We start from the raw sequence: 15,412 nt of genomic DNA, 5'->3' as shown, positions 1-15,412 counted from the left end.
GCACATTCAATGTTCTCTGCAAACACTGTAATTCAAAGGCATCAATTCTCCTGTCTTCCTTATTCATTGCCCAGCTTTCGCATGCATATGAGGCGACTGAAAATACCATGGCTCGGGTCAGGAGCACCTTAGCCTTCAAACTGACCTCTTTACAACACTTTAACAAGGTCCTTTGCAGCGGACTTGCCCAGTGCAATGGGTCTTTTGATTTCTTGACTGCTGCTTCCATGGCTGTTGATTGTGGATCCAAGTAAAATGAAATCCTTGACAACTTCAGTCTTTTCTCCGTTTATCATGATGTTGCTCATGGTCCAGTTGTGAGGACTTCTGTTTTCTTTACGTTGAGGTGTAATCCATACTGAAGGCTGTGGTCTTTGATCTTCATCAGTAAGTGCTTCAGGCCTTCACTTTCTGAAAGAAAGCTGTGCCATCTGCATTCAAAAAAGTTGTTAATGAGTCTTCCTCCAATCTTGTGTAGGGTGTTTCTGGAGTCAATCTCTTCTGAGATATAAAAGAGACTAAACAAGTGAGCAGAACAAAGATGGGGTAAGGTAGATGTCAAGACACATGGAGATCGCCAAAGAACCAGGAAGCAGAAGCTAGAGAGACAAGAACCTTCCTCCAGAGCTGACAGAGAAAGAAAGCCTTCCCCTAGAGCCGGGCTCTGAATTTGAACTTCTAGACCCTCAACTGTGAAAAAATAAATGCGTTTGTTAAAACCACCCACCTGTGGTGTTTCTGCTATAGCAGCACTAGATAACTGAGACACCTTCCTTTGTATGCTCTGGGTCTCCAGTGTCAAATGACTGGGAGTCCTTCCTGTGGGCCTGGTATTCAGCAGGACACTTACAAACGCTGGCCGAATCAGGGAAAGGGTGGAGGAGAGCTTCCTCCCAGCCCAGACAGCTCCCTGACAGGAAATTCTCTCTTCCCATTCCATTAGGTGGGGGAGGAGGAATTAGAGGCAACCAAGGTGTTGGGAGCCTCCCAAGATCCCGCTGGATGGCAGGGGTACAGAACATTCCATCTCTAATGAATGAACGTCCACTTGGCTGAGTTTTCACACACACTCACACACACACAAATCCATCTCTTTTTGGAGCCAAATTAAGTGAGAGAGAAAAACAATCCATTAGATATATAAAAACGCTGAATAGCAGCCAACAAAATGAACAGAATCTTGAGATCGCTGCACCAAGGCCTCAGTGGCTCAGTTCCAAGTGACAACAGGGCCACCTCATCTAGCCACCTGGCCAGGTATCCTAGTAGTAGTACAGGCAGGTTCCCCCTGAATCCAGCGCAAGCATTTGATGCTGTTTGTCACTCAGGGACCCTCCCGCCTTCAGGGGAGCCCCACGCCAGCCACTTACCCACCCTGGCCCCGGGTCATAGGGAGGGGCCTCAGGTGCCGCTCATCCAGTCAAGGAAGCCTGCGAGCATGGAGCACGGCCAACCTCGTTCCGCCCTCCCGGGACTCAAACTCAGGGAAGTCGTCTGAAGCTGCCCCTCTCCAGTTCTCACCAGCCCGCTCTGTCTTCCTGCAGTCTGGGCCCTTCACACTACCTGAGAGTGCGGAAATGATGGCAAAGCAGCAGTTGGGACACCTGCCACACCTGCCCTGCACCCACCAGTCACCTGCAGCACACCTGCCGGGCACAAGCTCCCTAGAGCTCCTTACAGGCCTAGGAGAGGAGACATGGCCCCATTTTACAGAAAAGTAGACCGAGTCTCGGAGCTGGGCGTGGCTTGTCAGGTCACGTGGGAATTTAGATCCGAGAGGGGTGAGGTCAGCAGGCCCCACCCCTCACCTCCCACTTCAGCGGTATAACGTCGGTGACGTCGGGCAGACCTGCCTGCCAGGTTCTCAGTCCTTCCTCCCCCTGCAGCCTCCGCCACGTCTGCGCCTGCAGAGGACCCAGCGACCTTTGCATCCAGAGACGGCGGACAGGGGCGGGGTTGCGGGCAGTTGCTGGGCACGAGGCCATGCGCATAACGGCCGCTCTGTTGGGACACCAGCCAGCCTGGTGCCCGCCGTCTGTCCGCTGCAGGCTTCAGTGGCAGTGCCCAGCCGGCCGGGGCCTTCCTGGGAGTGCGCACGCCCCTGGAGTGGAACGCCACCTCCCCTGTCTAGGGCTGACGCCGCACCCTCACTCCAGCCCTGCGGGAACCACTGAGGCAGGACGGCCGGGTCCAGAGTAGTGCTGGGGACCTCGGCGGCGGAGTGGGGACAGGGGAGGTGAGAGCTTCCCCCCACGAAGAGGACCCACGGGGAAAAGACAGCCAGCCACGCGGCCACTCAAGGCCTCCGGGACACAAGCCAAGAGCCCCAGCTCCTCCAAGCTAGTGACCCAGCTCTCTCTGGGACCTGAGCAGAAACAAGCTCCGGCCAACGGGCCACTTCCCAGACCTCCCGAAGGGACCATTTCTCCAAGTGGACGTTCAATTACAGAGGCCCACGCATGTGTGCAGAGCAGGCCGGGAGGTGGGGGGCTTCAGGCGACCCTCACCATGGCTCCCAGGGCAGCAGACCTGGCAGGAGAGCTGCCGAGGGCACTGGTGTGGATCTTCGCCGTTGGGACCCTCTAGTCCTCTGGAGACTAAGGGGTGGGCCAGGAGCGCAGCCTCATTCCAGCTCCAAGTTTCTCGGATGCCAGCCCCAGCTCTGTGCTGACCCCCAAGGAAGCCCGGCCCATCACGGGGAACACAGCCACCCCCTCCCCACTGCCACCCACAGCAGGTGTCACCTCTGATCTGTGTCCCCTCCAGGGGCTTGATGGCACCTGGTGCAGGCACCTGTGTGTATGCGTGAAGAGGGTGTTATACGATGGAGATCCCTCACTCCACATGGGAAACAGGCCCTGGGTGATGCCCCGTCTCTGCTCCCTGGCTGAGGGTCCAAGAGGGTGGGGTGACGGCAGTGGTGCCTGAAGCCAGGAGCCCTGACACAGAACAGCCTGTGGCCAGGAGAGGGCACAGAACTCTGGAAGGGGAAGACTTGCCAGCCAAAAGCATTAACTCGGTGCTGGCAGCCGTCTGGGCTCTGCTAAGTCACAAGGATTTCCTGGGTTATTAAACAGGCTGTCAGCCGGGGGCAGCTTTCTGGAAGGTTCTGCCATTGGACCTGGGGCCCACGTGTCTGGGCTGGGTTCCAGGCACTGGCCTGCGGCTGGCTGAGTCCCTGTGGCAGTGGGGGCCCTTGACACTGCAGGAATTGTCTGGTCACAGCTTAGCCTTCTTGGGGGACTCCGGCCCCCCCAGTCACCCAGGGTGGATGGAGCCTCCATGGCCGTCACAGGGAGGGGGCCCGTGCACCCTAGCCTGCTGCCCTGGGGCTGTCTAACCCCCACCTTCCCTCAGGGGCTGTACCCTCACAGCTGTCACCCTTAACAGGTGTGGTCACTCTCACCTGCAAACAGGTGCCGCTTGGGACTCAGGAAAGACAAGCACAGCTCCCTTTCCCTACCTGAACCTTTTTGACTGGGTGGGTGGAGGGCCCTGTGGGTGAACCGAAGTCAGCAGACGGGGGGCCTTGGCCTGAATGGGTAAGGAGCAGGTGCCACACAGGGCTCAGATGGGGTCAGAGGCCAGGCAGAAGGTGCCTCGCCCCCCCATGTGCCCCTCCCCTGGCCAAGCCCCCTAGCAGCTGTAACTTCTGGGGTGACGCCCCTGAAGCAGAGACAAGGCCAACTGACCAGCGCCCCTGGCTCTTCCTCCCCTCCATGGCTGGGCCCCTGCCCGGTCCTCCACCCACGGGCTAGATCTGAGGAGGCCGGGAGAAGCCATTTACATCGTCTTTTCTTAAAAATCAGAACAGCACCAACAGGAAACAACACGTACAAAAGATGCCACGGGAACAATGCTGAGACAACCCAACCTGACCTCCAGAGTAAAAAACTCAGCAAAATACAAAAAACAGCAAAGAGGAATGCTCGGGGCCTGGAGCACAGCCTTGGGGTCCTATAGGGTCCCGGCAGGCGCGGCCTCCCACGCCGAGCTCACTTGGTCGGCCTGGTGATGACACGTGTGGAGAAGTCAAAGAGGTCGCGATTGATCTTGCGCAGGTTACGCACCTCATCCTCCAGCTCGGTCACACGGATGCGCAGCTGGTCCTGGCCACCCAGGACACTCTAGGGGCACATGGGGCACTCAGAGGCCGGAGGAACCCCGCCCGCCCCACCCCCACGTCCTACCACGCTGCCTCTACCCCACCACCACAGGGACCAGGGCCACAAGGGAGGGGGCACTGTGCAGGGCAGGGGCCGGGACTGGTGGTACCTTCTCTTTAGCTCACAGCACCCACCATGGCCTCTACACCCTACTCGGCCCTACCCACACTCAGCTCACCACACAAGACCCTGCCCCTCCACATTCCCACCTCTGGTCCCACCCCTCCATGGCTCCTCTAAGACCCGCCTAAACCTTGGCTGCACACCCACCTTCTCCATTGTGCTGCACATGGCTGCATGGAGCTGCTCTGCCCGCTCCAGGTAGCTGGGCTCTGAGCCCTGCAACAGAGGCTGTGTCAGCGACCAGTGCAGGTCCCCAAACCCGTCTGTCCTCTGCCCCCAACACCAAGTGTCCCTGCTGCCAGTAACCCTGCTTAAGAGACCAGTGCACTGTATCTGCAAATCCATGTAGCTCCAGGAGGACCCCTGACCCAAGAGGGCTCTGAGACCAGAGGACAGGAGAGGAAGCTGGGCAGGAACCAGAGTGGGAGGATACCTTGGGAGAGCTGACAGGGCCTCCAGGACAGACTGGGGACACAGGCTTCTGGCCGGGACGGAGGGGTGTTGCCAGAGAAGACGATGCCCCTTATCTCCCTCACCCCTGTAGGGGGTGGGGGCCCCAAAAACACAAACCCCCTGTCTACTTGGGGTTGAGCTGGAACATAGCAGGGGCTCCTTCCTCTGAAGCTGCCTATCCAGAGGCTGTCAGGACGCTGCCACGGCCCCTCACCCACCCACCTTAAGCACCAGTGCTGGGGGCAGCCTCCTGCATTAGAACCAGCGGGAGCCTGAGCACATCACCCTGAGCCCAGGAGCTACTGGGGTGTGCAGTGGGAAGGGGTCTGGCCCGCCCACCCCAGTGCTGCCCCTTGGCTCTGGTGTGGGGCCATCTTCTGTCCAGAAGGCTCCAGGACCACCACGGGGTATGGACCCTGTCACAAGAGTGTGCGCCCTCATGATGGCATGAACCAGCCCGCCTGGCCACCTCCAACCCCATTCTCTCTGGGAAGTTGGAGAATGATCCCAAACTCCTGCCAGAAGGATGACACAGGTAAAATCCTGTCTCCCTGATGTGAGCTCTACGGGCAGACAGCGGGAGGGCGACAGAGTGCCCAGCACATAAGAAATTCAGTTTGCACTTAAGGTGAGAAAGAACTGTTTGGGGTGTGTGTCCAGTGGCCTTGGAACACCATCTAGGTCAAGACTAGCACTGGCAGCCAGGGCAGCAGGACTCCATTCCACTCAAGGTTGGCCTGACTCGGCTTGCCTAGGGGCCCCTGGGGGTGTTAGAGCCCCTAACACCCTCACATCCATCACCAGCAACAAAGCTTCCTGGGAGCTCGGCCCTGGCATGTGGAACATGCTGGAAGAGTCACTGGATCCCCAGAGACCAGTGGAAGTGTTAGGGTCCTCAGACCCTCACCATGCAGCTGTGGCATTGCCCCTCCCCCCACACACGTGGAGCATCCCAGCGGGCAGGGCAGTGGGGGGCACACCTGCCGGTGGAGGCCCAGACGTAACGTGAGACCCCCACGGCGTGGCTCATCCCCGTGCTCGGCCCCCAGCAGGTGCTTGTTGAAGTGCGGCAGCGGCAGGCTGGGCCTGAGGTCGGAGCTCAGCATGGTCACAGGCGCCAGCATGATGAACGCGTTGGTCACGGGGCCTGCGGGGGAGAGGGGTCAGCCCAGTCTTGCCCCCAGACCACCAGGCCCGGAGGCTCTGAGCTGGCTGTTCCCTGGGCCCAGATGCCGTTCCTGCACAGCTGGGACCCAGGTGTGCCTCGCCCACTCTGCCCACGCAGAACCTAGCACCTGTCTGCCTGTCCAAAAGGGCAAAGACCTGCTGGGGGTTAGGTACAAGGGGCCCACCTTTGAGGGTCACAGTATGCCCACACTGCCTCCCTGGGTCTACCACCTTTGAGGGTCACGGTGTGTATGCGCTGCCCTCCCCGGGGCCCCCCACCTTTGAGCGTCATGGTGTGTATGCACTGCCCCCCCCAGGGTCCCCACCTTTGAGAGTCACAGTGTGAATGTGCTGCCCCCCCGGGGCCCCCCCTTTGAGGGTCACAGTGTGTATGTACTACTCACCCCCTGGGGCCCCCACCTTTGAGAGTCACGGTGTGTATGCAGTGCCCCCCCGGGCCCCCCACCTTTGAGGGTCACAGTATGCCCACACTGCCTCCCTGGGTCTACCACCTTTGAGGATCACAGTGTGTATGCACTGCCCCCTCCCCGGACCCCCACCTTTGAGGGTCATGGTATGTATGCACTGCCGCCCCGGAGCCCCCACCTTTGAGGGTCACAGTATGCCCACACTGTCCCCCCCGAGCCCCCACCTTTGAGGGTCACGGTGCGTACACACTGCTTGCTTTGCACGTCCCACAGCCGCACAGTCTCGTCGTGGGAGCCCGAGAGCAGCAGGCTGCCGTCAGTGGACACAGATAGACAGGTCACCTGGTTCCTGAGGACGGACAGACAGGTGTTGGGAACGGTCGCCCTGCACAGCTCCGAGAGGACGGCCGGTGACTGATGATCCCACAAGGGGAAAGGACAGGGCCCACCAGCTGCACCTTGGAGCCCGAGTCCCCCATTACCTGCCCAGTGCCTGCCCCCTGAGACCCCATCACCTGCCCAGCGCCCGCCCGCTCTGAGCCCCCGTCACCTGTGCCCTCGGAAAACCTTTCCGCTCTCCTGCTCCGGCTGGAAGCTCTTCTCTCTCTGCCCGGGCTGTGGGGCAGAGAGGGGTGAATGCACGCCAGGGGTGGGGGCCTCAGCCCAGGGGTTCCGGCAGAGCAGGGTGTGTCCCTGCCTGCCTGCCCACCTGCCCACAGCCACACTCACCCAAGTGCAGAGATCCACCTGGAAGATGGAGCCTTCACTGCCACCACAGAACATGTGATGCTCAGCCAGGTCCAGGGCCACCGCCATGATTGCCACGTCGAAGACCACAGAGAGCAGCAGCTCCCCCGAGGACAGCTCCCAGAGCTGGGGGGTGGGGGTGGGGGTAAGGACAGCTCCCAGAGCTGGGGGGCTGCTGTGGGTCTGGGCCCAATGGGTGATGCAGGGCCAGGCTTCTTTCCCTCCCCCTGGTGCTGCCGGGAGGCCTACCCGGGCCAAAGGCCCAGTGTTTCATTGTCTGCTTTCCAGAGTGGCTCAGGTCAGAGATTAGGAGCTGTCTGGCCAGGAGGAAGGGGGCCCCACCTTCACCGTCTGGTCCAGCGAGGCTGTGGCCACCCGGGCCAGTGGCCCTCCAAAGCCACAGTGCAGATCTGTGATGGGCAAGGTGTGATGTGTCCAGACGTGCCGGGGGGCTGGGATCCTGGAGGGGTCTGCCTGAAGCACACTGGCAAGTGGGTGGCACTCAGTTCTGCCTCCACACCCACCCAGCCCCACCCCCACATCCTGCTGCCTGATGGAACCCCACAGCCCCCAACAAAACACGCCCCCCTGTGTGGCTGGCCAGGACAAGCTCCCTGCACTTCGCCAAGGGCCTTGTCCGGCCGGGGTCCCTGACTCCCAAGATGTCACGAAGGGTCAGGGCACTACCTGTAAAGGCTCCAGGCCAACGCCAGGCAGTCCTTGCCCCCCGAGATGAAGTGACTGCCATCCCCCGTGAACTGTAGACACGCCACGTCCTGGTAGTGGCGGCTCAGGATGACCAGGAGGTTCCCTGTGGAGACCTGGGGGTACCGGGGGTCATCCCCACAGCTGCACGTGCTGAAGGGTCACGACCCTGGAGCCCTGACCCCCTGTGACCGGGCCAGTGGGGTTGGAAAGGGACAGCCTGCCCACCCCATGCCTGCACGGCTCTGTTCACGGCCTGCCTCCTCTGCAGCAGCCCATGGGGAGGATGCCGGGCCCAGTGAGGTCTGGGTTCCTCAAGGACCTTCAAATGCTCCTTAGCACAGTCGACCTCGGCTCCAGGCATGGTTCTTCCGGCCCAGCTCTGGCCACCGCGGTGGAAGTGTGAGGGGACTGCCAACCAGGCCGTGGAGGAACGGACTATGGGGGAGGGCCACTCAGGATGAGGCATGAGCATGGGCGGTGCTGTCCTGGCGGCGAATGGTGAGGAACTACGGGGCGAGGACAGGGGACACGCCTTGGAGCCCCAGGACAGTCCTACAACCCAGGGTCTCCGTTTCCAAATATGGGCCCAGGCAGGGGAGGTTTAACAGTGTACACACTGCCATCCAGTGTGCTACTAGCCGCTGAGACACACACATATACACGCAAGAACACGTACATGTGCACACACACACACACATGTATGCACGTATACACACATTCATGCTCGCACACAAAGCTTTGGGGCTGGGACCAATCACAGGCTGCCCCCTGCCTCCTGGTAGGTCCTGCTGAAAAGCCTGCTTGGTAGACGGACCTCAGGGCTCTGAGCCAGTTGACCACGGGCTCGGGGCCAGGCCTCCCTGCTCTAAGGATTTCCTTTCCAGCTCGGACCCTCTGCATTTGTCCCCGACTCAGCCATACCCCGTGGAGGGAGGGAAAACAGCAGATAAGGAGTCAGGGGAACAGAGCTCTGGCCTCCAGCTAGTGAGGGCACCCCCTTGTGGTCAGAGCTCAGAAACTCTCCCAGGGGTCAGGGAAGCAGGCCACCAGGGCAACTGCCAACCAGCAGGTAACACCCGACCACCCCTTGGTGGGTGGGAGGGGCTTTGGCCTGAAGCACCGCCCCCCCCCCGCCCCGCCCCAGGAGTCATCCTTCCTCACATGGCCATCCTGCATGGTGGTCGGCTGCCGGCAGGGGATCACCATGACCAGCACCTGTGAGGTGCCTAGTGCCTTGGTTTCCCTCCTACTGCTTGAGTGAGCCCATCCGGGCTTCAAAGCCACGGACTGAGTTTTCAGAGCCAAGGGATGAGATTACCAAGGCCCCGGCATCTCACTGCTCTTGTGTCATTGAAGAGAGCAAGGTTGGGGTGTCAAGGCCGGTGCGGACATGTGTCAGGACGAGCAGAATGTGGCTCCCACCCATGAATCCCGTACTGTTTGCACTGCATGAAGACCCCCACGAGCACCAGCCGCTCGAGCCCCAGCCCAAGGCCGTGCTCTCCCTACCTCCCATAGGTGTATGCTTTCCTCGATGCCGGCCAGGACGTAGAGGCCGTCGGGAGACGTGGTCAGACAGGTGACGGGCCCTGGGCACATGATCTTATGCTGGAGCTGGTCCTGGGGACACAACAGACCCAGTGTGCGTCACGGTGTACGGGGGCCCACGGGGCAGGGGACGCTCAGACAAAAGAATGAGGAGCCAGGGACAGGGAGGGAGGTGGGAGCCGGCTTCCAGTCCAGGATGGGGGGGCCGGCAGCAGGGAGGTGCCAGCCTGCCAGGGGCTCTGCAGGGCAGAGAGGAGGCAGTGGCCCGTCTGTCCGACCCTGCCTCCCCTAAGGTCTGTGCTGTTATCTTCAATTTCTGAAATGGGAACCCCTCCTGGGTCGTGTGTGGGCCTGACAAGGCCTGCATTTCAGGGTTGCTGATAGAAGGGAAATGTGGGCCCTGATGGCGAAGGCCAGGGTGTCCTTTTTGGGGGGAATGTGTAGGGAGTCCCTGGGTGGCACAAACAGTGAATGAGCTGGGCTGCTAACTGAAAGGTTGGAGGTTTGAGTCCACCCAGAAGCACTTCGGAAGAAAAGCCTGGCAAGAAAGGCCTGGCGATCTACCTCCAAAAAGTCAGCCACCAAAAACCCTACGGATCTCAGTTCTACTGTGACACAACGTGGCAGCCAAGAGTACGGGGCACCTCAAGGGCACCGTTGTGTGTGTGTGTGCGTGCATGTGTGTGTGCGCATGTTTGCGCGTGTGTGTGCGTGTTTGTATGTGTGTGTGTTCACATGTGTGTGCGTGCGTGCGCGCGCAAAGGGGGGATACATGCATGAGTCTCCCAAGCGCCCCCTCGCACCCCAAGCCCCTGTTGTCCGTGCGCACTGGCTGCTCAGAGACCCAGCCCCCAGTCCCCCAAACCACGGCCGCCCCAAGCTCCGCGCGTGCGCACAGCGCCCAGCAGACGCCACCCGTTGTAAGGCGCACGCCTCCGCCTGCAAAAAGCCCCCAAACCCGCGCCTGCGCACAGCACAGACCGAGCTACTCCCACCCCCACCCGCACCCCAGCTCCGGCGCGTGCGGCCCCCACTGACCCCTCTCTACCTCCCGGTCTCGGGCGCGCCGCCCCTAACGGCGCCGGGCCCCGGGCGCGCGCCCCCAAACCTTGCGGTGCAGCTCCCAGGCGCTGATGTAGTTCTTGCCCAGCTGCGCCGCCAGCAGGTACTCGCCGTTGAGCAGCGCGAGGCCGCGGGGCCCCGCTTGGCCGCCGCGGTAGGTGAGCAAGTTGGCGCCCGAGTGCAGCTCCCACACGACGCAGCTCCACAGCTGGCCCGCCGAGTCCGTACACACGGCCACCTCCATGGGCGCCGCCATCTTGCCTTCGCCACCGCCCCGGAAGTGCGTCACCAGCAGCGAGACGCGCGCGGCTGGGAATAGCGGGCTAGAGAGGCAAGCACGCTGGCTCGCCCCCTCCCCCGGAGGCTCGAGTGGCTGCGCATGCGCACACCCCGGGGACCTGGGCTTCTCCCCCCGGCGAGAACGTAGGGCCAGGTTAAGGCGCGTGGGGCCCTAAACACTGACGGTCTGTGGCACCCCCGCCTCTGCGTATTCACGTATTTGAATAGTTTATGTGAGTTATGTATGCACATACATCGGAGAAGCCCTGGTGGCACAGTGGCTAAGAGCTCGGCTCCTCACCGAGAGGTCAGCAGTTCGAATCCACCGGATGTTCCTTGGAAACCCTAAGAGGCCGTTTTGCACTGTTCTGTAGGGTTGCTGTGAGTCGGAATTGATTCCACGACGATGGGTGTGGTTTTTGATTTTGTGTGTATATTGGAATGCGAAAGCTGGAAACAAGAAGGATTGTGGTTGGAAAATATGGCCTTGGTGATAGGAACAGCGCTGGAGATCACGTGATTTTTGCAAGACCAATAGCTTGTTCATTGGAAATAGCTTTTTTTCAACAGCATAAATGGCGGCAATATACATGGACCTCACTGGAGACAATACACAGGAATCAAATTGACTACATCTGTGGAAAGAGACGATGGAGAAGATCAATGTAGTCAGTCAGAGCAAGGCAGGGCCGACTGTGGAACAGACCATCAATTGCTCCTATGCAAGTTCACGTTGAAGCTGAAGAAAATTAAAACCCCCAGAGCCAGAGTACAGCCTTGAGTATTGTTGTTGTTGTTAGGTGCCGTCGAGTCTGTTCCGACTCACAGCGACCCTGTGCACAACAGAACGACGCACTGCCCAGTCCTGCGCCATCCTCACAATCGTTGTTATGCTTGAGCTCATTGTTGCAGCCACTGTCAACCCACCTCGTTGAGGGTCTTCCTCTTTGCCGCTGACCCTGTACTCTGCCAGGCATGATGTCCATCTCCAGGGACTGATCCCTCCTGACAACATGTCCAAAGCATGTAAGATGCAGTCTCCATCCTTGCTTCTAAGGAGCATTCTGGTTGTATTTCTTCCAAGACAGATTTGTTTGTTCTTTTGGCAGTCCACGGTATATTCAATATTCTTCGCCAACACCACAATTCAGTATATACCACCTGAATTTAGAGACCATCTCACGGAGAGATCTGATGCACTAAACACTAATGGCTGAAGACAGATGAGTTGTAGGATGACATACATGAAGAAAGTAAGAGGTCATTAAAAAGACAGGAAAGAAAAGATCAAAATGCATGTCAGAAGAGACTCTGAAACTTGCTCTTGAACACAGAGTAGCTAGAGTGAGTGGAAGAAAAGAAGTAACAGAACTGAACAGAATATTTCAAAGGGTGGCTGAAGAAGACAAAATAGTATAGTGAAAAGTGCCAGTGCCTGGAGATAGAAAACCAAAAGGGAAGAACACGCTCAGCATTTCTCAAGCTGAAAAAACTGAAGTTGCAATATTGAAGGATTCTATGGGGACAATATTCAAGTGATGCAGGAAGCATCAAAAGAAGATGGAAGGTCATGGCCCCCAGACCTTCTGTTGGCCAGGACAGGAACCATTCCCGAAGCCAACTCTTCAGACATGGATTGGACTGGACAATGGGTTGGAGAGGGATGCTGGTGAGGAGCAAGCTTCTTGGATCAGGTGGACACTTGGGACTATGTTGGCATCTCCTGCCTGGAGGGGAGATGAGAGGGCAGAGGGGGTTAGAAGCTGGCAGAATGGACATGAAAAGAGAGAGCGGAGGGAGAGAGCGGGCTGTCTCATTCGGGGGAGAGTAATTGGGAGTGTGTAGCAAGGTGTATATAAGTTTTTGTGTGAGAGACTGACTTGATTTGTAAACTTTCACTTAAAGCACAATAAAAATTATATGTATAAAAAAAGAAGATGGAAGTAATACACAGTCACTGTATGGAAAAGAATTGGTCAACATTCAGCCATTTCAGGAGGTAACGTATGATTAAGAACTGATGGTACTGAAGGAAGAACTCCAAGCTGCACTGAAGGCATTGGTGAAAAACAGGGAAGCAGGAATTGAGGGAATACCCAATGAGATGTTTCAACAAATGGATGCAACACTGGAAATACTTGTCTATGCCAAAAAATTTGAAAGATGTAGTCACCCGACTGGAAGAGATCCATATTTGTGTCTATTCCAAAGAAAGGAGATCCAACAAAATGCAGGAATTATGAATATCAGTTAACAATATCATTAATATCACACACAAGTAAAATTTGCTAAAGGTAATTTAAAAACAGCTGCAGCAGTACATTGACAGGGAACTGCCAGAAGTGCAAGCCGGATTCAGAAGAGGACGTGGAACCAGGGATATCATTGCTGATGTCAGATGGATCCTGGCTGAAAGCGGAGACTACCAGAAGGGTGTTTACCTGTGTTTTATTGACTATGCAAAGGCATTTAACTGTGTGGATCATAACAAATTGTGGACATTTCTAAGAATGGGAATTTTTTCACTCATGTGGAACAGATACCCAGACCAAGAGGCAGTCGTTCAAACAGAAGAAGGGGATACTGCATAGTTTAAAATCAAGAAAGGTGTGTGTCAGGGTTCTGTTCTCTCGACCATACTTAGTCTGTATGCTGAGCAGATAATCTGAGAAGTTGGACTGTATGAAGAACGGGGCATCAGGACTGGAGAAAGGCTCATTAACAACCTGCATTAGGCAGATGACACAACTTTACTTGCTGAAAGCAGAGAAGACCTGAAGCACTTACTGATGAAGATCAAAGACTACAGCCTTCAGTATGGATTACACTTGGACATAAAGAAAACAGAAGTTCTCACAACTGGACGAATAAACAACATCATGATTGTAAAATGTGGGGGTGGTGTCTGTCCTCCTCTAACTTCACGAGGGGGAAGGAGAATCAAGACCAATCGCCCAAGGCTGATTCCCATGAGGTGGAATGCTACGCCATCTATACCAATTCTGACACCAACTGTCTCTCCCACAACACTCTAGTTCTGTGCTGGGTATGATAATTCATTGCAGTGGCCACACAGAACTTACCATACTCATGATCATGGGGTTTGTTGTGGAAGTAACAGGTTACCGGTCAGGCTCAGGATACAGTTCTTCCATCGGGACAGCCTCTTCTCAGCTGTGCTCACAGGCACACCTCTCTGGCCCTCGGCCTCTGCCGTGCTTAGGCTTGGGTTACAAAGCTCTTCTAGCTCTGCTGATAAGAGCTCTCTCTGTGTCTCTTGGTTCCAGGAGCTTCTCAGTGCAGGAACCCTGCACGCCCTGCTCCTGGCTGCTCTTCGTTGGTGGTGATGGGATCCTCTCTTTCCTGCCTCTGGGATAGCTCATTTCAAGCCCAGCAGGATGGCAAAACTGACCAACCCCTTGGTGGGCCACAATTACCCTATTTGCAGAGTCCCCCCCACCCAGTCACTTGGGTGAGAGTTACAACATCATTGCGAGAAGGCCACACGGAAGCGATCCATTGCACCACGATAACAAATGAAGACTGATGTTGTCAAGGATTTCATTTTACTTGGATCCACAATCAACACCCATGGAAGCAGCAGTCAACGAATCAAATGACGCATTGCATTGGGCATATCTGCTGCAAAGATATCACCTTGAAGACTAAGGTGCACCTGACCCAAGCCACTTCATATACACGTGAAAGCTGGACAATGAATAAGGAAGACTGAAGAACTGCTGCCTTTGAATTATGGTGTTGGCCAGAAATATTGAATATACCGTGGACTGCCAGAACAACAAATATATCTGTCTTGGAAGAAGTACAACCAAAATGCTCCTTGGAAGCAAGGATGGCCAGACTGCATCTTACATACTTTGGACATGTTGTCAGGAGGGATCGATCAGTCCCTGGAGAAGGACATCATGCTTGGCAGAGTACAGGGTCAGCGGAAAAGAGGAAGACCCTCAACGAGGTGGGTTGACACAGTGGCTGCAACAATGAGCTCAAGCTTAACAACGATTGTGAGGATGGCGCAGGACCAGGCAATGTGTCGTTCTGTTGTGCGTAGGGTCGCTGTGAGCTGGAACCCACTCAACGGCACCTAAGGACAACATACGTGCTGTAATTTCTTTTCAAATGAGACTATAATACTAGCGATTGAATGTAAAAGTGGTCTGTGCCACTCGAGCGGAATGAGATGTGCTGGAGTATAAAATTTTTAGTGGATGGGGGCACTAAGATTTTTCCTCTATACCACGTTTTCTACAAAAAGAGTATTCCACATGTTCTACAATAAAGAAAGTGAGTCAATGAACTTAGCTGTTTCAGCAGTCGTAAAATCCTGTTGATCTCCCACAACGAAAAATTGACTTTCACCCATTTTGTTTTAAAGGGCTCGGACTTCAGTTCTGATGCTTGTTTCATAATAAATGCTGTAATTATCCATAAAAATATGTCATAAAAGAAAATGATCAGAAAACAAATATTGCCACAAATCACTGTATTTTACTTGTAGATGGATCTTTCATCTCTAACATCTTATAATGAAAAACATTTTCTATCTTTACTCTTAGATTCTTCAATGATTTTCTCACCGTTAAAAGCCACAAACAGCACCCGCTTCCACACAGAATGAGGATAACGAATACAGTCTTTCTTGCATCGTCGTTGTGTGCTCAATTTCCCTTGTGTCCTGATGGGTTGGCTTCTGTGGGTCTCTGCTTTGGA

The 15,412-nt window shown here is 56.2% G+C and overlaps 1 protein-coding gene across 1 annotated transcript; it reads right to left on the bottom strand.

Moving 5' to 3' along the window:
* Positions 1 to 3,778: 3,778 nt before the first annotated feature.
* On the bottom strand, positions 3,779 to 10,683 carry WDR18 (WD repeat domain 18). Its single transcript, XM_064280051.1, has 10 exons — positions 10,449 to 10,683; positions 9,302 to 9,412; positions 7,772 to 7,905; positions 7,427 to 7,568; positions 7,067 to 7,210; positions 6,888 to 6,952; positions 6,562 to 6,686; positions 5,723 to 5,889; positions 4,437 to 4,505; positions 3,779 to 4,127 (listed from the first exon to the last, which is right to left on the bottom strand). The coding sequence occupies exons 1-10, from the start codon at positions 10,656 to 10,658 to the stop codon at positions 3,996 to 3,998; spliced, it is 1,299 nt and encodes a 432-aa protein (XP_064136121.1). The 5' UTR covers positions 10,659 to 10,683; the 3' UTR covers positions 3,779 to 3,995.
* Between the last annotated feature and the right edge of the window lie 4,729 nt (positions 10,684 to 15,412).

The sequence above is a fragment of the Loxodonta africana genome, chromosome 3, assembly GCF_030014295.1.
Source record: "Loxodonta africana isolate mLoxAfr1 chromosome 3, mLoxAfr1.hap2, whole genome shotgun sequence".
In the NCBI taxonomy this organism is placed as follows: domain Eukaryota; kingdom Metazoa; phylum Chordata; class Mammalia; order Proboscidea; family Elephantidae; genus Loxodonta; species Loxodonta africana.
This window is presented reverse-complemented; position numbering and strand designations above follow the sequence as displayed.

Excerpts from the sequence above, each read along its gene's own strand:
- WDR18 (XM_064280051.1), bottom strand. The coding sequence starts at position 10,658 with ATGGCGGCGCCCATGGAGGTGGCCGTGTGTACGGACTCGGCGGGCCAG. Across the intron at positions 9,413-10,448 it reads CCTGGGAGCTGCACCGCAAG|GACCAGCTCCAGCATAAGAT; the intron begins GTTTGGGGGCGC and ends TTGTGTCCCCAG. Across the intron at positions 7,211-7,426 it reads CGCTGGACCAGACGGTGAAG|CTCTGGGAGCTGTCCTCGGG; the intron begins GTGGGGCCCCCT and ends CCCACCCCCCAG.